Source organism: Podarcis cretensis, assembly GCF_951804945.1.
Source record: "Podarcis cretensis genome assembly, chromosome: 2".
In the NCBI taxonomy this organism is placed as follows: Eukaryota; Metazoa; Chordata; class Lepidosauria; order Squamata; family Lacertidae; genus Podarcis; species Podarcis cretensis.
In genome coordinates, this window is record NC_137171.1 from 23805798 (window position 1) to 23827813 (window position 22016).

General features: G+C 43.3%; 2 protein-coding genes across 6 annotated transcripts in view; both read left to right on the forward strand.

Annotated features, from left to right (window-relative positions):
• Positions 1-222: 222 nt before the first annotated feature.
• On the forward strand, positions 223-12662 carry APOH (apolipoprotein H). Its single transcript, XM_079965623.1, has 8 exons — positions 223-338; positions 2304-2480; positions 5513-5609; positions 6202-6278; positions 8447-8635; positions 8756-8935; positions 10372-10569; positions 12324-12662. The coding sequence occupies exons 1-8, from the start codon at positions 275-277 to the stop codon at positions 12392-12394; spliced, it is 1053 nt and encodes a 350-aa protein (XP_079821749.1). The 5' UTR covers positions 223-274; the 3' UTR covers positions 12395-12662.
• A 5164-nt stretch (positions 12663-17826) lies between these two features.
• Positions 17827-22016, forward strand: part of CEP112 (centrosomal protein 112) — a 210426-nt gene continuing 206236 nt past the window's right edge. For 4 of the 5 annotated variants that reach the window (XR_013835792.1, XM_079965385.1, XM_079965387.1 and 1 more), the window contains exons 1-2: positions 17827-18221; positions 21457-21601. Coding sequence is in view for 3 of the 5 variants with exons in the window: in XM_079965385.1 (XP_079821511.1) it covers positions 21493-21601 (109 nt within the window). In the remaining 2 variants the exon portion in view is untranslated. The remainder of the gene's footprint in view (positions 18222-21456; positions 21602-22016) is intronic. The other variant, XM_079965388.1, reaches the window with a different exon arrangement.

Genomic DNA, 22016 nt, shown 5'->3' on the forward strand with positions numbered 1-22016 from the left:
TCCAGAAAGGTACAGTGTACAAAAGATTCCCAAACAAGAGTGAACTGGAGCTTTAAGCGACTTTTTAAAAAAAAGTATTGCAAAATGTTCTGCGCACCTTTGCTTGTTCAGTCTGTTTGCCCTGCAGGTTTCGGGAATCCCTCTTTTCCCCTCCTTTTGTTTACGAGAATCAAAATAAACATGGGAAGTTAATATTTAGCCTTCCATTCTGTTTATTTTTAGGAGGCAAAGGACTGAGTTTGGACCCATTTGGGCAGCCTGTAACGAAGCAACAATGTCTCCTGTCCCACTCATCTTCTGGATGGTTGCTCTAGCCCACACTGTTCTTGCAGGACGTGGTAAGCATCTCTAATATTTTAACAGGACAAAAAGCAAACAAACCAGTCTGTGATAGCTTAGAGACTGAAATGTAATGTAGTATGAGATTTTGCAAGTAATAACCCATTTTTTCCTGGTGTTCATAGGAGCCAGCTCCTAGGGGCTGCAGGGGCTTCACACACCCCCATAAAATATTTGAGGGGACTGGGCCTCCACAAAGTTGATGGGCATTCCCATTCAAATGCTGTGTGTGCACTGCGTCATGGGATTGATTATGCATGGCAGGGCTAACCTGGGCAAGATGATTCCTATGCTCTGAAGAGTAGTGTGCCTTAATTTCTGTTGGAGCATGCTGGAAGGGACGCGGGTGGCGCTGTGGGTTAAACCACAGAGCCTAGGACTTGCTGATCAGAAGGTTGGCGGTTTGAATCCCCGCGACGGGGTGAGCTCCCGTTGCTCGGTCCCTTCTCCTGCCAACCTAGCAGTTGGAAAGTGCTTCAAAGTGCAAGTAGATAAATAGGTACCTCTCTGGTGGGAAGGTAAACGGCATTTCCGTGTGCTGCTCTGGTTCGCCAGAAGCGGCTTAGTCATGCTGGCCACATGACCCGGAAGCTGTACGCCGGCTCCCTCGGCCAATAAAGTGAGATGAGCGCCGCAACCCCAGAGTTGGCCACGACTGGACCTAATGGTCTTTCTTGGTCTTTTTTATGCTGGAATGTCACAATATGATCTAAATCTAACAAGTCACTGAATTTGACCTGCTTTGCTTAGTATGCATCTGCTTCCATCATTTAATTCAGTTCAGGTGTGTTAACCTGGTATGTAGGAACGGGGAATCAGGACAGACAAAGAGTTTGATGATCGAGAGGCGTTCCTCGAGAGACGTTCCTTTTTGGCCAGCCTCCAGAACCTCTCTTTTATTAAGTATTACAAAACATTGCCACCAGTGTGCTGGTAGCTGATTGGTTAACATACAAACAAAGGAACTCTATACTGGTATAGAAAGAGAACATCCTTTCACTGGTATATCATGTGAGGCAAGTGTTGTAAAAATAAAGACGCCAGCATATGAGAGAAGCTAACTTGACTTTACCTCTCTTAGAAAAAATTTAGCTGCTGGCACTTGTCAGAGAGCCGTAGCCTCATGAACTATGGATTAACTAAATCCCCTTTGCAAATCTGATTGCAAAGGTTATAAATGTGTGGCAAAATCTGGGAAACTGAATTAGTTCGGTATTAATTTCAAGCCTACATTTCTGAAAGCTTTCCTGTTTCTGCTTCTGCATCATCATAAATGGATTGTTAGAATATTAATTTTTAAAAGGCCAGAGTTCAGAGAGCAAGCCATGATGTAGCCTTTAGCAGAAAAAAGTCACATAAAAAGTCAGTGGTAAATATTGTAACATGGTTGTGATTTATTTATTTAGTGGATAGCGCCGGGCATGACTTCAGGGACATCAGATGTTTGAAAAGAAGGTGGGGAGATATTCACAAGGGCAGATATAGTTCTGTGAGTGGGCCCTCAAAGAATCCAGTAAAAGAAAGGTGATTTTGGTCGGTGCATTCTTATTGATAAAGCTTTCAGCCAAATAACTGGTGAAATATTTTCCCATCAGCACATGTAGCAAATGGGTCAAGTATAGATCTTCTCCCTGCCAATTTTCCAGTTTTTTTGGTGGGAGGAACCATATCCTTTTCCCCTCTTTCCTTTGAATTACTCTGAGCAGTAGTTCTAGTTGGTGGCTATAGTCAAGTGCCCGAGGGTCAACTTCATGTACTGATGGAGGTTGATGCGGGATTAAAATGGATCACAGTCCTGCTGCCAGTTATGCCTTCAGTACACCACCTTTATGTGATGAACCAAAGGCACAATGTGCTCATATTATTATTACCTGTTTATTTGGTTGCTTCAAAACATGGGGATGCTATAGCTGTTAATGAATACAAAGCCTGATAAATAAAGTACGGTACTTGGTGTCTTCTAGTCTGTCCCAGACCACCTGAAATACCATTGGCTACTGCTGACATACAGAAGGAAGAGTTCAATATGGGAGAGGAAATTACATACCACTGTAACCCTGGTTATGTGCCTTACTCAGGCTCAAGGAGTTATACATGCCCCTGGTCTGGTAGATGGCCTGTTGTTACATTTAGATGTATACGTAAGTACATTCTTTCTATAATGTGTCTTGCTGGTTTTTTTGCTTACCATAACCTATTCGAGTAAGAACTATTCATTTTACAAAATACAAAGCAAACCTTGTACAGTGGTACCTCAGGTTACATACGCTTCAGGTTACAGATGCTTCAGGTTACAGACTCCGCTAACCCAGAAATATTACCTCGGGTTAAGAACTTTGCTTCAGGATGAGAACAGAAATTGTGCTCTGGTGGCGCGGCAGCAGCGGGAGGTCCCATTAGCTATAGTGGTGCTTCAGGTTAAGAACAGTTTCAGGTTAAGACCTCCAGAACGAATTAAGGTCTTAACCCGAGGTACCACTGTATTTAGTTTGTATACAGAATCTGTCTGTCTTCAGAAACCCTTCTCTCTAATGCTTGATATCTTGTCCCTACTACCTCAGCAAAAGTATGAGAATTATATTTTATTAACTTCACCCTGGAAGAGGCAATACATTATACTCACAGGGTGTGTTTTAGAGCTCAGCTACGGTAACACTTTGCCACAACGGCTATTTCAAGCACGTGTAATAAGCTTCTGATTTCTGCAATGAAATCGCCTGGATATCAGTGTAGATACATCATCAGCGTCACCATCATAATTTCTATTGTTTATACTCCGCCATTCTGGCTAGGTTGCCCCAGGCACTCTGGGTGGCTTCCAACACATAAAAACACAATAAAATGTCAAACATTAAAAACTTACTGATACAAGGCTGCCTTAAGATTTCTTCTAAAAGTTGTGTAGTCCTTTATCTCCTTGACATCTGATGGGAGGGCATTCCACAGAGAGGGCACCACTGCCGAGAAAGCCCTCTGCCTGGTTCCCTGTAACTTCACTTCTCACAGTGAGGGAAGTCCCAGAAGGTCCTTGGAACTGGACCTCAGTGTCCAGGCTGAACAATAGGGGTGGAGATGCTCCTTCAGGTATATAGGGCCAAGGCTGTTTAGGGCTTTAAAGGGTCAGAAACACCACTCAGAAACATACTAGGAGCCAGTGAAGATCCTTTAGGATCAGTGTTATATGGTCCTGGCAGCTGCTCCCAGTCACAAGTCTAACTGTTACATTCTGGATTAGTTTTAGTTTCTGAGTCAAAGGTAGCTCCATGTAGAGAACATTGCAGTAGTCCAAGATAACCAGAGCATGTACCACTTTGGCAAGACAGAGATGGTGATGTGGTTAAATATAATAGTTTCAAGAAAGTAATGTTTAAATGTTTTAACTCAACCTACTGCAAGATGAGGACGCAGGTGGCGCTGTGGGTTAAAGCCTCAGCGCCTAGGGCTTGCCGATCGAAAGGTCGGCAGTTCGAATCCCTGCGGCGGGGTGCGCTCCCGCTGCTCGGTCCCAGCGCCTGCCAACCTAGCAGTTCGAAAGCACCTCCGGGTGCAAGTAGATAAATAGGGACCGCTTACCAGCGGGAAGGTAAACGGCGTTTCCGTGTGCGGCTCTGGCTCGCCAGAGCAGCGATGTCACGCTGGCCACGTGACCCGGAAGTGTCTCCGGACAGCGCTGGCCCCTGGCCTCTTAAGTGAGATGGGCGCACAACCCCAGAGTCTGTCAAGACTGGCCCGTACGGGCAGGGGTACCTTTACCTTTACCTTTACTGCAAGATGATGTTTGGATAGAAATCTCAACAAGCAGACATTTCCTGCCATAGGCAATTTCTCAAGGTGACCAAAAGCTATCTGTATTCTGTAATTGAGCCTAAAGCTGGATTGAATAAATCAAGGAAAATAACCCACATCTAGGAAAATCAGGAAGAAAGGTGCAACTATCTTACCCAAGAAAGGAAACTAGCTGGAAGTTTTCTGGTTCGGTGAGATTTAAAGAAAAAACAAAAAAGAGACAAGAATACATGTGGGTCATAGAATCATAGTACAGTCGTACCTTGGAAGCTGAAGAAAATCCGTTCTGGAGGTCCATTCAACTTCCAAAACGTTTGACAACCAAGGCGTGGCTTCTGATTGGCTGCAGGAGCATGCAATCAGAAGCCGCAGAGCCACATCGGACATTCGGCTTCCAAAGAACATTCACAGATTGGAACACTCACTTCTGGGTTTGCAGTGTTTGGGAGCCAAAACATTGAACTCGCAAGTTGTTTGGCTTCCAAGGTACGACTGTATTGTAGAGTGGAAAGTACCCCGAGGGTCATTTAGTCCAATGCAGGAAATGTCTGAATCCTGTCCACATCCTCTAGCTATGCAACCTTTTAAAATATCCATACAACAAGCAGTCCTCAGTGGTACATCCCCTCAATTTGTAATAGCTGTGGAATCCAAGGTAGAACAAACCCAAGTAGCGTTGTGCTGTGTTTCACAGCATAGTCACAATGGACCACAAAGTGGTCCGTTTATCGCCATCATATGTTGATCATCCCTTCTAAATAGTTCCTGAGAATTGCTTTTAACAGCTATGCAACGGGCAGAAACAATAGTTAAAGCTTTCCTTGCAAAGATGGGAAAAGCTGTCACTATTGATTTCTGCATGCCATGTGGTTGTTAAAAGCATTTCTAAGGGAGGGTCCCTCGTAACGTGAGCCTTGTACAAAACTGAAGTAAGGCAAACAGTTCTGAATGTGACTTTATGATGTGTGACAGGAACAGCTTTTGCACTGCAAGTTGCATCAGAGAAACAACTTAGGAACATTTGAATGCATTATTTCTGTTTTGCCAGTATTGTACGCTGGTTTCAGGAGAGTGGCGAGTCCTACATATCAACTGCTTCCTGATATATTTAACTGCAGGCACCAAAAATTAAACACAGTAGGGTCTCAGACATGCAGAAACAGGTACCTGACCACCACTGAGCTACCACTTTTACTCTGTAGGAGTCCATACTATTTAGGGATTTGATGTACTCTTCACGTGGTCACACACTTAAGTTCATTGGGTGCTAATCTATCCCCAAGAGATTGTTGTGATTAAAATACGCAGTGGCTCTTTTGGAATGACTTGAATGCCTCTGTTCTGGAAATGAACAAAAATAATGAAACATTGTCTTATACTAAAACAGCAAAAAAATGTTACTACCCTGGACCTTTGGAAAATGGAGAGACCGAACATACAGACCTCAACTACCAGAGTTCTATAAGGTTTTCGTGTCATCCAGGGTAAGTTGTGCGGCGGTGTTCTATTTAAAGGAGCGATTCCAATCCCATGGATTTTTGCTGTCCCTGCCAGGGACAGGTAGCATATAGGCAAGAAGATTAAAACCTCCACTGTCTTGTATATGGATCTGGAGAATGTTATGTTATTTTGTCTGAAAAGAAATAAGAACAAATAAACTGTTGTTACAACAAATATCCATGCCCAAATGTCAAAAAGCTTGGCAAGGGCTGCTGAATCTCATTCCAGTGGATGAGATTGCTGTTACTTGGCCATCTGTTGGTGTAGGAGTATGTAAGCTTCTGATTTAACACAGAATTGTTCAGTGAGTTATATGTAGCTTAGGCTATATTATGCATTTTGGTGTTAATTGGCAAAAGTGAGAATAGCCTCAAAGGCAACTCTTGGCAATTTTCTAAGTATATATTAAGTGTGAAGTAAAAGAAACAGCACCAAAATCAAGGCCATTACTGGGCCATATTAGAAACTCCATGTGGGATACCTAACCCAGCTGGATTTGTTTTTTTTTTTTTTTTGTCAATCACGAGTGCAAAATATTTTTTAAAACTGCTGTTATAGATGTGTTTTATTTCTCAGGTATATTCTTCAAGGGAAGAAAACCGCCCAATGCCTGGCAGATGGACAGTGGAGTGAAAAATTACCCAAATGCCAACGTATGTGAGAAATGGGTTCGTTATGTGTATGAAGATGTGACGGGCTGACTGACCCAATCACGGGGGTATCAAATGTAGCAACCTTTGTACATGTGTAATGTTAAGACATCCTGGATAAAGGTCTGGGTATCGTCTTGGATGTCTTGGAACCAGGTTATTTGAAGGACTGCCTGAACTCCTGTCAGATTAGCTAATCGTTGAGGCCTTGCTTGTGGGCCCGCTGGTTAAGGTCCAAGGTCCATCAGGTTGGTGCTTGCAGGAGATAAGACCTTCTCAGTGACGGAATTGCATTTGCACAGGAAGTGCGCTTAGCTCAATTGTTTTTAAATGATACACAGAAAAACCCATCTTTTTACATTCACTTTTAACTGATTAATTTGAGGTTCGTCTAGGGTATTAAGCATGATTTAACAGCTGGTGCTGTTTTTCTGTTCTATTTTCTATAATACAGCTACTTTTTAGAGAGAATTGTGAAATTTTCTTTTCATGTGTGTTTATGATATGAACAACCTGTGTGGTCTTGAAAGGTTATGTACAATTGCTTAAATAGATACTGTATGGGTAGCTTTTCCATTCAAAACAGTAGAGTCATACTCTCAAAATAGATAATTGTACAGTACTTCTACATTCCCCCCCCCCATCTGTTCTGGATTACGTCTCAATTCACTGCAGATGATTTGTGTGTGATTGTGTGTGCAGGAGGAAAATTCTTTTCCCTGAGTGGAAGTCATTCTGTGTCTGCAATTATTTCATTGGATTCAACCCACTGGTCTCACACAGCACTTTTGATATCCACACATTGCGAAGTACCCAATCTCTTCTCCACCCCTATTTCCATATTTTTCATATGCTTCTATGTTCCTGATACATCTCCCAATGATAAAACAGATAAAATCTGAGCAAGCAGCTTGCATTTTAAACTCACCTAAATCATGGCACTATCATGACTACAGGAATATTTTTTTTTATTGCTGATTCTATTTTGTTGCAGAAAAAGTTCGTGTATTTTAAAAATGTAAATAATAAAATGAGTTTCTGCAATCTTGCTGATATCTAGCCAGCCAAACTCTTAACAGGGCTTGTTTCTACAGCTTTACAGGTAGTCATTGTGGGCAGGGAGAATCCAGCAAGGCCCTTGATTTTGGCCCTGAGGTTCAGCTCTAGCTGCAACACTGCTTTCAAGCAAGCCTGTGCAGAGCTTGTCTAAGGCCCGGGGTGAGAGTCTTGTTATAATAAAGTTATAAACATCCCTGGCATGACAGCGTAAACCTCCTTAGCCCTCCAAGGCCAAGGCAATGTGTACCCGGCTGCCCCACACTCTGCATGGGCCTGCTTTCAAGTATAGTCATACCTTGGAAGTCAAACGGAATCCGTTCTGGAAGTCCATTCGACTTCCAAAATGTTCGGAAACCAAAGTGCGGCTTCTGATTGGCTGCAGGAAGCTCCCGCAGCCAATCGGAAGCAGCGGAAGCCACGTCGGATGTTCGGCTTCCAAAAATAGTTCGCAAACCAAAACACTCGCTTCCAGGTTTGTGGTGTTCGGGAGCCAAAACGTTCGAGAACTAAGCTGTTCGAAAACCAAGGTACAACTGTATTAGAACTCTCTCTCAGTTCTTAGAAAGAGAAACCTTTTTAAAAAAAAAAAATGATGGGGAAGACACTTGTTTAATTTTCTCTTTGTAAGAAATGAATCAGCATCACCCTTGGTGGTGAGTTATGTGAAGTACCAATTATATCCCATGTATATTTGAATTCCCCTCCCCTTTAATCCCTGAATGGCTACATTTCCCACTGATCTTTTACAATATCCGTGGAACTAATTTTGGCTAAACATATCCAAAATGAGCTTCAATATAGGAACAGAAATATATTGGGGGCCTCAGTGTGTTTTGGGGGAAAGCCTGCAGACTTGGTGTACAGTTGCCGTGTTTTGGTCTTTCACATTTACAATTCTCTTTAAGAGAAGTGCACTAGACGCCCACTCAAACTTTCCAGCCACCTTAGCTTATGTTAACTAATCAAGAGATTTTTTTTTACAGGTGAAGCAAATACTCCAACGTATCAGAATGAATTCCGTAAGAACAGGAGTGTTTTATAAGATATTTAGCCAAATAGGCACAAGAGTAAAGTTTTTACACTGTCTCAAATAAATTTGCTTTTTCCTCCAGCTGTCGTTTGTCCTCCGCCTCCAGTTTCTGAATTTGGAGCCCTTTCTTACCGTAAACTTGTGCCTGGAAATGTATCAGTCTTCCAAGACGTAATCAAGTTTGAGTGCTTACCGCCTCTTGCTTTGTTTGGAAACGAAACAGCCAAATGTCTGGCCAGTGGAAACTGGAGTGAACTACCTGAATGCAGGTGTAAGTCCTCTAAATATAATCTTGCTATTTGAAAGACAGTTTCGGTATGCAAGTTCTCTCTTTTCGCCCTTCCCCCATGGCCTCTAAACCATAGCAATCTTTTTCTTCCCCCTAACACAGCTGTAGAATGTCCATATCCAGAGCAAATAGAAAATGGGTTTATAAACTTTGCTCTTCGTCGTACTTACAAATACAAAGAAACTGTGCAATATGGCTGTAATCCTCCATATGTACTAGATGGGGCTTCAGAATCCAGCTGTGAAAAAACAGGGACCTGGTCAACAAAACCAGCTTGCAGAGGTAAAACTTAGCATCTGATGTATCTAACCATACGGCGGCTTTTCATTTTTGAAAAAGTGACCCTGGGAGGAATTCAACATAGCACTAGAGCAATTGTTTTCTCAGCGCAAGCTTTTCAGTTTGCCAAATAGAATGATCCCTTTCCTTCTCCCTTTGTGCACTGTTCTGGTAATTCTACAAAACCGCACACTCCTATCAGTTTCAGGGAGCGAAGGGGTGCATTTGAGGGGGGGAGCCTTGTTGTGGACATTCTCATATGGTCTTCCACAAGTGGAATTAGTTAGTGGAATCCCGTTCCCAGTTTTTCGGATATCTTTATGTCATAAAGCTTATGTATTTTTCATGCAATCATAAAAGTCAGCTGGTTGTGAGACAATGAACCTAGACTGTAAATACAAATCAGTGTTGCCTGTTGTGCTGTATATGAATTCAGCATCTGTAAGCTCATAACTCTTGAGCTACCCTCTGTATAGATGCCCATTAGGACTCCCCTTCCAAGTTGTTATGTGTGCCTACCTTAACAAGAACAATTTCACAGTACAACGTGAACACATCCGGGTTGCAGTCTAGGCAAAGCTACTTGTTGTTGTTTAGTTGTTTAGTCGTGTCCGACTCTTTGTGACCCCAAGGACCAGAGCACGCCAGGCACTCCTGTCTTCCACTGCCTCCTGCAGTTTGGTCAAACTCATGCTGGTAGCTTCAAGAACACTGTCCAACCATCTCGTCCTCTGTCGTCCCCTTCTCCTTGTGCCCTCCATCTTTCCTTTCCCAACATCAGGGTCTTTTCCAGGGAGTCTTCTCTTCTCATGAGGTGGCCAAAGTATTGGAGCCTCAGCTTCAGGATCTGTCCTTCCAGTGAGCACTCAGGGCTGATTTCCTTCAGAATGGATCGGTTTGATCTTCTTGCAGTCCATGGGACTCTCAAGAGTCTCCTCCAGCACCATAATTCAAAAGCATCAATTCTTTGGCAATCAGCCTTCTTAATGGTCCAGCTCTCACTTCCATACATCACTACTGGGAAAACCAAAGCTAGATGTTATTAATGTGGTCCATTGTTTTGAGTGGGGCTTAGAAACATTTACCAGACCCTTAAATATATTACATGTATATTTATAATGATATGTAATAGTTATCTACAATAGGTGCAATCTTACGGTTGTCAGTAGTAGACATCGCTTCTTGCACGTGATCTGCTGCTTAAGAACATGTAAGCAATGCTAGAGGGACAGAACCTAGGTTGCTAGGAAAATAACAATGATTACTTGAGGAGGCTTCATCAGGTCAATTTTGCTTGATTTATTCATAAAGCCATTTGTCTGAATAATGATGTCATTCGCCCCACAATTGCATTTGTATTATTGCTGAAGCATCTGACTGATCCAAGATATGTGCTTATTCAACCATACTGTTTGTATCCCTTTCCCACCCCCTTGTAGCACCATGTGCCATACCAGTAAAAAGGGCTACAGTATTATACAATGAGCAGAAACTAAAGGTGCAAGACCATCTCAGGAATGGAATAAAACATGGTGAGACCATCTGGTTTTTCTGCAAAAATAAAGAACAGCAGTGTAGTTACACTGTACCTACTCAATGCATAGATGGCACTCTTTCGGTCCCTGCCTGCTTCAAAGGTAAGATCAAGCTGGGTTTTCCACCCCCTTCTTGTAAAATAAATAAATAAAAATCATTTATTGTGGTCTATGTTAACCGGAAGCAAATTACTCAGCTGACAATTTAGTATGCTAAAGCAAAGTGCAAGAGACACTCTGTTTTTGTGTTTACACACCTCCTGTCATGTATTGGGATGCACTGATGTCTCAGAAGCTTAGGCTGATGAAAAGACTCCAAATATCCAGAGCACTGATCATACCATTTTGAAACACAAGAAAACAACCAGTCTGCCTCCGTCCAATGCTTTTGAGTGGGACTGAAGAACCAACAAGTGGGGAAGAGGGATTATGTGCAGTCTATACAAGCAAGCCTAGCTCTTCCATCCTGGGTAGAATCTACACACGTTAAAAATGTTGTGAAAATGCTTTTTTAACAAAAAATCGTTTTGAAAAATGCATTGAATTTGCTTTAGCTCACAGTCACCATCTAGTGTCACAATTGAATATTGCACTTTACAACACATTCAAAATGTATTACAGTGGTACCTCGGGTTAAGTACTTAATTCGTTCTGGAGGTCCGTTCTTAACCTGAAACTGTTCTTAACCTGAAGCACCACTTTAGCTAATGGGGCCTCCTGCTGCCACCGCGCCGCCGGAGCACAATTTCTGTTCTCATCCTGAAGCAAAGTTCTTAACCCGAAGTACTATCTCTGGGTTAGCGTAGTCTGTAACCTGAAGCGTATGTAACCTGAGGTACCACTGTACTTGCTGCTGTATAGCTGAGTCCCTAATCTCTCCTAAACAGCAATGGGAGTAGAGCAGAGGTGGTTATTTTCTGTAGTGTTCATATCCTGAGAGCAGTGCTTTTTTCTGGGGGGACACATACCCCTAAACATTTTGTGAATCTTTGTACTTTTGTCCATTTACTGGATTAATTTCCCCCAATTTGAACTATGAAATGGTGATTTTCTTGAGTCAAAATGAGAGTACCCCTAAACATTTTTAAAAGAAAAAAAAGCACTGCCTAATAGACAGCTCCCATCCTTGCCTAGCACAGAGCTTGGATAAGTCGCATGAAAGGAATTTAGGTTACCCACCTGCCTAATTTATTTTCTTCCTAAATTGACTTCATAAACACTGGCTGACTCTTTTCACTTCAGGGCTGGTATTAGAGAAGCATAGTTCTTGAGCCAAAATATATATGTAGAGGAAAGCCCAAAATTATGTATAAACATTCAGGTGGCAAGCACATACCAGGGGCTGTATCAAACATGGGTTCCATGAACTGACATGTGCTCATAAATTATTTTCCTCCACCTAAAGGCTCTCCAAAGGGTTGGGAGAACCTACCAAACATTGCAGGCTGTCTTATGGGGCTACAGTGGGGAAGGGAATCAACTGAAATCAGGAACTTTGTGTGAGCATTGCACAATTCCTATGCCAGATTTCCAGCAATTCCTTTCTTTTTGTGGGGCATAGGAATCTGTAGCTGGGAGGACAAGAAAGGAAAATTTGTCTGGGGGAGCTGCTTTTTGATCTCAGTATTCCCCCGCCCTCCCCCCAATGATTAAACCTTAATAATTTTATTTGGTATAGCTTTATTTGGAAAAAGAAAAATGCTATACCTTTGCCTGTTAATACACTAAGTTGCTTCATCTTTTGCATGGACTGATGATCACTGTTCTGCCCATCTGTACACAAAGCATATGAATATATGTGTATCATATTTTGAGTTACAAGTATCTTAACTAAATGTTCATTTTTTCTTTAATAGAACGTGGGTGGATTTCATCCTTGGTGAAAACAGATGTAGCAGACATGACACCATGCGAGAACATCAATTGAAGAGGATATCTCCAAGTGTTGTTTGAAAAAAGATGTACATGAATGGTACAATAGAGTTCCTTCTAGATAACACCTACATGCAAGCACAACCCTACCAGCGGATTCTAAACTGCCCCTTTACAGCAACTTTCCATCAAAATTGCCTTTAAGCTACATCATCTTGTGCTAATTTTGTCCTCATTCTTTTTAAGAAACATGCTTTTAGCCTGTCTACAGGAAATAAACATGTAGCAGCTAACATACAGTTGAAAAGCTGCATGAACCAGCAGTAGTTGATTGCAATGTTAATGTAACCAGGGTCTCTCTTTGTGGCAAATCAGTTTCAAGTATGATGTAATTACATAATTGTAATGGTTCTAGGGGTTGCTCGTGCGTAAACCGGCGCCACACCTGGCTGGGTTGCCTGAGTGAACCTTTTCTGTCCGGACAGCCACTCGCCCGTGGCTGTCTCAATCGCTGGCAGAATCCGTCAGTGGGCGTTTCTTGAACTTCTTCCAGCAAAGCAGCTCTTTGACGCCTAGTCTCCGCCTACTCTCCCTGCACGGAAGCCTTCTGCACAGGGAGGGTGTGGGCAGCGGAGGACCCGTGCTCTCCCCGCTGGTCTCCGGCGAGGAGTCATGGAGCCATCTCGCTGATTCCCCCATCTGCCCCCCTTCTCCACTGGTGCTACGCTGATTTCCTTCCCCAGAAGATGGGCTGCTTCTCTCCCTCCCAGGACGCTCTACGGAATCCCTCTTCAGCCCTCCCTCTCCCTCTGGCTCCGATGGCAGTTCCCTGACAATAATATTGCATTATTAGGTTTTAAATAATTTTCTTGATGAAAATGTTGTTAATTTGTGAGCTGGGCTAGAAAGGGCTAGCAACGAAGGGAGCTGACTACTGTTTTCTCCAGACTTCACCCAGCATAAGCACATCAGGGTATCTGCTACCTGAATGATCTGCTGTAGCCTTGTGGAATGGAACTTCCCCCAGGAGACACAGCCTGTGGAGACAACCATTGCCCCTTGTAGCTGGGCTAGGAGAAAAACATCTGGGTTTTGAAACAAGATCTCTCTCATCCCTGTGTATCTTGAAAGACATACCTGTGGCAGGCTCACAGTGTTCGTCTGTGTGTCTATCCATGCTCCTAGGTGCAGCATGGGCTGTACAGGTGTCAGCTGGCTATTTTTTAGATCCTGCTGTCCCTGGAGCCTGGTCTGATCAGGATGTTGGCTAAATAAGCAAATGCATGGACCACCTATTTCCCCAGACAGGCCACAACTGCTACAAATACCTACATGAATACACTTGGTGCTGCACACAAGCCAAATCAGGAGAGTTGTATTCATAGTGAAGTCCCTGGTATGCAAATCTCACATACTGGTGATGAAGCTGATGAAGTGGTATGTGAAGACAGGCCTCTGTGAGATCCAATGTGGCTTGGGGCTTTCCAGTACAGTGATACCTCGGGTTAAGAACTTAATTCGTTCCGGAGGTCCGGTCTTAATCTGAAACTGTTCTTAACCTGAGGTACCACTTTAGCTAATGGGGCCTCTTGCTGCCACCGTGCCGTTGGCACACGATTTCTGTTCTTATCCTGAGGTAAAATTCTTAACCCGAGGTACTATTTCTGGGTTAGCAGAGTCTGTAACCTGAAGCGCCTGTAACCCGAGGTACCACTGTATTGTCTTTGACCCACTTTAGATTCAGAATTGCCCTCCAGTCCCCAATTTCCTGGGAATGGTGACTAGAATGGAATAGCAGGCATTGCCCCAGGAAAACAGGCTCTATCATTTATATGCTGCTCAGATTCTTGATGGCATCAGCTAGTATTTCTGAAGCCTTTTGGACCTGAATGAGGATAAGGAATAAGGTGGGAAAATTGGGCAAATTCAAACTGGTGTCCTTTTCTGACAATGGCCAAGATCCATTGATCCCTGTAGGTGCTGAGCCACAATGAAGCAAAGTGCTGGAGTTCTGGTCAGGCCTGTAGCTGGTGCTGTGGGTCTGATGCCTCCCCACACTTATGTCAATGAATTGTTATGAATTGCTCCTGTATCCAGAAGCCAACACAATAGGATTAAGAAACGAAACATGAAAAAGGACAATAATAAAGTGTGTGCAGATCAAGCTACTTAACAATGTACCAATCAGAACATCTGGAGAGGGGGGAGAGACAGGGAACAAATATCTAGATATTTACAAACTGACAAACAAGTACATACCTCCCTGGTGAGATCTACTTTTTTAAAAACCTATATATTTTTTATTATTAAAGATTTGCTTGGGTTACAAAGCGAAATCTACTCCTAATATTGTGTAAATAATACTTAAGCATTTAGTAAGAATGGTTTCAAGCATATGCTTTTTCACTGTTTAAAATATTTTTCTGTTTCACAACTAATGCATTGCAAAACAGAATACGTCAAGAAACATGCGTGTTGACTGGCTCAAAATATCACAAAATGCTACTTGGCTGTTATATCACAGCAGGATTCAGGTTCTGTCATACTGATTTTCCAAACAAGAAACTTGAGGTTTTCTTGAATTCTACTTACCCCACCAATGGTGGCTCATTCATTCTACTTACCAATTTCCAAGATGGATGCATTAAAGCGCTTAAAACACTATTCTTCCAGAGTAAAATGATGGTATTTTTGTAATTATATCCCTTGGCAAGTAGAATAAAAATTATTACCCCAAAGCCTCTGAAGCTGTGAAATGAATTTTGTGACTCACATTTCAAACATGAAAGGTTTGCGCAGAAACCCTGAAATATTATACTGTGACTAGAAGTGTTTTCAAGAGTTTATTATGATGAATGAATCCTGCCTTTTTCTTTGTAGACAACTGAAAGAGTGCCTCAAGCTGTGTTTATGCTTCTTGTGGCAACCTGCTGTGGTACTTGCAAAGATAAGAGAGCATGGGGGGGGGGAGGTTTAAAAAAGCAGCAAGCTACGGTCTATCTAAATGAATACTTTTTTTACAATTCAAATTGTGAGTTGTATCACATTGGGGATTTGTACATATTCAACCATTGTATTTTCAGAATCAATACCTCTGGAGGGACGGTATGCAACATATGTTTAGTACAGGGACTTTCTTTTGTAGTTGGATTATGGTGAGCATAGTGACATCTGCCTTTTCACTCTTGGATAGAAATTAGGCAGGTTATCAAGTCACATAAATCTGTACAGGAATTCTTTCCCTTTTACAAGCTGTTCTCTTCTTCAGTCCTTGAAAATGAAGCTATCAAAATACAGTAACATGATCCCTTCGGAAATTAGGCCCAGGGTGACTTGTAGTTCCCTGGCCCTTCGTGTCTACTAGAGGTGTTGGGAAACTTTGGCCCTCCAGATGCGGTTGAACTACAGCCCCCATAATCTCTGATCACTGGTCATGCTAGCTGGGACTGATGGGAGTTGTAGTTCAGCAAAACCTGAAGGGCCACAGGGTAGCTATCCCTATCTGAAGTATGTTTACCATGTACATTCATGGAACAGTATAAAGAATAATAGCTGTTGTCACTTGATATTTAGCAACTTTTACTGGTCAATGACTGCTGAAACTGTATTGAGCAGAAATGGTTGGCATCCACCTGTCTCAGGATACAACAGAGTGTGCCTTTGGGACTGAAGTCAAACCGCTGGGAGAATTACAGCACCTGCTGTGGCTGCAGAGACCAATAGCCAAGAGACAGCGATCTGGGCTGAGTTAAGAATCCTCATCCAATTTGCATTTGCTATGAGTGGCTCTAAGGACAAATTATTGCCCAAAAAGCAGGATACAAATATAATGTAATAATAAATAAGTAAATGAACTGAGTGGGATGGACGTCTAAGTAAATACGTTTTTGACTTGCAGTGAAAGGTGGGAGAGTGGAGAGAATGGAAGAACACAAACGCAAAAGTTTTCCCTTTCAGTACCTCAAGGACCCAGGAAGTGTTCAGGCTGTCACTGAATATGCTGACATGAGGCTCATTTCTAGCCCTTGGTAATATACAGCAGAACAAACATGTTTTTGTGGCACTTCTTTACCCAAGATAGTGATTGTCTTCTTATTTTTTTAAAAAACACCATCACTGCAGGATACAGGCTACTGTAAAGTAAGTGACTGCAAGCAGATATAAAAGAATTTTAATAATGGGGGTGGGGAGGCCAGGCAGTAGCTCCTGGGAAGTGAAGCAGGGACAGTCTGTCACAGGGCTGGATTTAGGTTTGATGAGGCCCTAAGCTACTGAAGGTAATGGGGCCCCTTTTATGTGTCCAGCTGTCCTTTGTTGCTTTTTTGTGTTGAATATATGCTATATGGTAATTTATGCACCTGACCATTAGGTCCAGTCATGGCCAACTCTGGGGTTGTGGCCAGCATGACTAAGCCGCTTCTAGCGAACCAGAGCAGCACACAGAAATGCTGTTTACCTTCCTGCTGGAGCGGTACCTGTTTATCTACTTGCACTTGACGTGCTTTTGAACTACTAGTTCGGCAGGAGCTGGGACCGAGAAACTGGAGCTCACCCCGTTGTGGGGATTCAAACCTCCGACCTTCCAACCGGCAAGCCCTAGACTCTGTGGTTTAGACCACAGTGCCACCCGCGTCCCAATTTATGGGGCCCTAGGCTATAGCTTGTTTAGGTAAAGGTAAAGGGATCCCTGACCATTAGGTCCAGTCGCGGACGTCTCTGGGGTTGCGGCACTCATCTCGCTCTGTAGGCCGAGGGAGCCAGCGTACAACTTCCGGGTCATGTGGCCAGCATGACTAAGCTGCTTCTGGCGAACTAGAGCAGCGCACGGAAACGCCGTTTACCTTCCCGCCGGAGTGGTACCTATTTATCTACTTGCACTTTGACGTGCTTTCGAACTGCTAGGTTGGCAGGAGCTGGGACCCAGTAACGGGAGCTCAGCCCGTCGCGGGGATTCGAACCGCCAATCTTCTGATTGGAAAGTCCTAGGCTCTGTGGTTTAACCGAATCCAGCACCTCTCTTAAGGAATCACTGATATTTGCCACCCCCCTAATAGCAATTTACTCTCCCCCCCCATCAGCTGTGTAGCCAGCCACTCGGGCACCTGGAGCAGTGCGTGCCCTGAGCCGGTGGGCATCATATAAACAGCAACCATTATTATTATTATTATTATTATTATTATTATTATTATTATTATTATTATTCTATCCCGCCTGTAATAAATGTCCAGCGCCCACCACCGCCCTCTGCAGCTCCCCAGCAGTCTGTCAATTCTCCTTTGTCACCTGAGCCTACTGGCTCCGAAACCCCATTGATGACGGCAGGGCTCCAAACGGGACACGCAATTTCACACACACACCCCTCTTAAAACTCTCTTAAAACGGCGCCACTCCTGGCGAGGCCTAGCCGCTTTTCCCAAGCGCAGGCCGCGTCGCCTAGCAACCCCGCCGACGCAGCCGAGCTCGCTGCGCCGGAAGCGGAAGTAGTTCGGGCCCGTCGGGCCTGCCCCTCGCTGAGGGAGCCCGGCGGGAAAGGGCGGGGTTGGTTTGAACCGTTGGCTGCCTTTTGGCTGGTCTCCTGGCAGCCGCGCCGACTCTCCTCGGAGCCCCGTTTCTCGGGGTCGCGTCGTTCAGCCCCACTGAAATAAGCGGGGGGGGGGGGAGAGAGGGAGGCGCAGGTTTGGGAGGCCTGTGGAGGGTTTAGGACACTCCCTCAGTTCACTGCAACCACCGCAGACCCACTTCTGTGGCATCTCCTTGTAGCCTCGCCCTTGTGTGTGTGTGTGTGGGGGGGGTGGAGGGAAGCGGGGTTTGCCAACCTCCCTCTCTTTCTCTGCCAGGGGGCGAACCTTTGCCCAAAGCCTCGACGTCGTGGACTGCGCGAGGTAAACGGAGCTATGTTGTCATTTCTGTGCTTAAGGAGCTTGTTGCAGCCCTCCTCTGCACAGTTGCTTGGGAATAAATCCCATTTAATTGGATGGGGCTAATTTTCCGAGTAGGTATGCATAAGCCTGGGCATGGGCCAGTGCCGGATTAAACCCCTAGGCAGTCGAAATCTTGCCCCCCCCTCCCGCAAATTATCTCCTAATACTATATTTCATTTTTAAAGGTAAAGGGACCCCTGACCATTAGGTCCAGTCGTGGCTGACTCTGGGGTTGCGGCGCTCATCTTGCTTTATTGGCTGAGGGAGCCGGTGTACAGCTTCCGGCTCATGTGGCCAGCATGACTAAGCTGCTTCTGGCGAACCAGAGCAGCACACGGAAAACGTCATTTACCTTCACCTATTTATCTACTTGTACTTTGACGTGCTTTCGAACTGCTAGGTTGGCAGGAGCAGGGACCGAGCAACTGGAGCTCACCCCCATCACGGGGATTTGAACCGCCAACCTTTTGATCTGCAAGTCCTAAGCTCTGTGGTTTAACCCACAGCACCACCCGCGTCCCTTATTTCATTTTTACCAACCAATTTCAACAAACTGATTTCATTGCACAAAAACAAACCGTAGCCATTTGGATCCGTTGTGGCCCCTGAAAGGCATGAGGGGGCCTTAGGCTGGTGCTTATGCTGCCTATATGGTAATCCGGCTCTGGCTTTTGCACATTTACATTGGGGTGTTTTTTTGGCCCCATTGAACTTGGGGGGTGGGGTCGGGATGGGGGGACCTTGGAGTGAACGCGTTTATGGTGGGGTTAAAAAGGCAGCTGTCCTATGTACACTGATCAAGGTCCCATTGAACTGTCAGGCATATTTCTGCACAGATGTGCCAAGGATTGCGCTTGCAGGGTCCTTGCCTTTCCACTGAAAATCCCATATCAACAATTCTGTGTCTGTGTCCCACTATGTTTGGTAAGCGTTACTAGGGCATAAGGGTGCACAGGATTACTGCCTGAGAGATTTGCTGCGGCCATGTCATATACACATCCTTGTAGGGTGGAGATAAACTACTCCGGCCGGCCTGATGATTTGTTAGTGGGAGAGAAACGGCAAAATAATGCAATTAGAACAATGTTTTTAAACAGAACACTCAAATTGGCTCAAAGAGCTGTAGCCAGATTGTTTACCTGGGTTGGTTATAGGAAGCATACAACTCCAGTGGTGACTGGTCTGCTTGTGGGCACAATTTAAAGTGCTGGTTAGGATCCATAAAATCTTATTCGGCTTAGGTCAAGGATATCTGAAATACTGTAGTCCCTCATATAAACCTGCCAGGGCTGTGAGATCTTCAAGGGAGGCCCTTCCCATGCTCCCACCACCCTCACAGGCATACTTGTGGGAGAAGGCCTTCTCAGTGTCTGCTCCCAGACTTTGGAACTCCCTTCCTAGAGAAGTTAGACTTGTTGTCCTTCTCTGGCAGGTGAAGATGTGCTTGTTCTAACAGTCTTTTGGGAACTGAATGCTTTTAAGGAAAGGCAGGTGTTGTGTTTTTATTTGTGTTGATCTGTATGTGATCTCATATATACAGTGGTTTTTTTCTGGGGGGACGCAGGGGTATGCATACCACTAAATATTTTGTGAATCTTTGTACCTTTGTCCATTTACTGTATTTATTTCCCCCGATTTGAGCTATAAAATGGTGATTTTCTTAAGTCAAAACGAGAGTAACCCTAAACATTTTTTTTTAGAAAAAAGCAGTGTGTGTGTGTGTTCTACTAGTGTTTAATTGTTTTTTAATTATTGCTTTTAAAAAATATGTTTTTAGCTGTTTCTGTTTTAGCTGTAAGCTGCCTTAAGTCTCTGTCAGGGAAAAAGGCGGAATATAAAAAGATATAATAATGATAATACAGTGAAGTTTTTTGAGGATAAATATCTGTGTTGACCTGTGCTGAAAACCAATTTAGCTAAGCAAGTAAGCTCAAAAGAGTAACAATGTATATGATGTCAAGGAAGTGTTTATCTTATGTCTCTTGCTTATGATACATATTAATTGAATGTCAGTTCAATTTTAACCAGTGGAGGCATGCTTTCAAGTACATTGACTGCAGCTTCTAACTTGGCAAAGCAATGTTTATCTTATACTTAACAAATTCTGCACAAACTCCACATATAATTCTGATAGTTTTTTCGGTAGTATTACTGTTTGTCTTCTCCAAATTCTATTTAAACCCAAGAAGCTTGGTAACTGTAGCTAGTGTTCTAGGTGCATTTTGCAACAGGGAATTTCATTAGCGTGAGCAGTTTCTGAGGTCTGGGCACAGTACTGCGCCTAAGATTTCAGATTAAAACTGCAGCGTGGAAGGAAAGGAGGACCTTTTTCTGCCTCCCCACTTCCAGCTACTCTCTTAAGACTGGAGAAAATACCCACTTAACAATATTAAGGGGTAGGCAGGAAATGGAATAGGTCATGTGAAGAATGAACATAATATTTTAGATTCAGGTACGTAGCCTTGTTGGGTATCTGAAGAAGTGTGCATGCACACAAAAGCTCATACCAAGTACAAACTTATTTGGTCTCTAAGGTGCTACTGGACTTTTTTAATTTTTTAAATATATTTATAATATTTTAGCTGCTGTTCATTCATTTTCAGCTTTGTATCGTTATTTTAAAAGGTGGCCATAACCTAGGTTTAAGGTGCATTTAGCTCCTAGCTTTCATATCTCAGTTTCTCTGACTGTAGCTTATCCCTCACATAGCTACAATTTCCAGCACCCTTATTAAACTACATTTCTCAGGGTTCTTGGGGTGTGTGTGTGTGTGTGTGTGAAATGTGCTTTAAATATGTTTTGTGTATGCTGCCACTGTTACTGGTTTTCAATCCAGATCCCTGCTAGCTAGGGATGATGGGAGTTGTGGTCCAACAACAGCTGGAGACCCAAGTTTGGGAAACTCTGATCCAGATGATGGACATGATATATATCCCTGTCAGCAGGTTCTTCTTTTGGGAGGGCCATTTTGAGAAGAGTATGAGGCAGGCAGTATCTCACTTCCATCTGTTTTAGATGTCAAGTTCTGTTGACACACTACTACTTCCTACATTGCTCTTTAACATCTGTGTTGGCAATTTACAATGGACTATATTTGGCCCAAGCTGGGAGACCTGTTTGTTGAACTTTGCTGTGTATAAATAAAGTATTATTTAAAATAAAAGATTGCATTGTGTTTTTTGCATTGTGTTTCCAGTTATCCTTTTAAACACATCTATATTCCGATTGTTGAATGAGCAGAATGAGTGGTGAAGAAGAAACTTGGGAGAAACTGGATTCAGAATTTGATCACTATGTTGTGGATATGAAGCCTTATGTTTTGAAACTGCCTCACAAATCAGGTAAACATTAGAATGAAACAATATTAATATTTTATTTTGCCATTTTACAGTAGCACACTTAAACCAAATAAGATAAACATATATGCTCTTTAATCTTGGCTTTGCTATATGATCAAGAACCATGATCTTATAAATAAACTGAGTCCTAATTTATCTTATGGACTCATGGTATGTTGTGAATATTATGGTGGGGAGGGAAGAATGAGTTTTTGTCTGAGTAAATTTATCATATCAAAGCACTGCTTACAGTTGGATTGCTGTGTGTAGCATGCTTTATGTCTAGGCAGCTAAGACTAGTCTAACAACTTTGTGTGTCTTGAGCAAAAGTAACAAAAATCATATATGCTGCTGATCTTGAACTACTTCCCTTATACACAAAATACCCAGATCTCGGAGACATGGGTATAGTGATGGG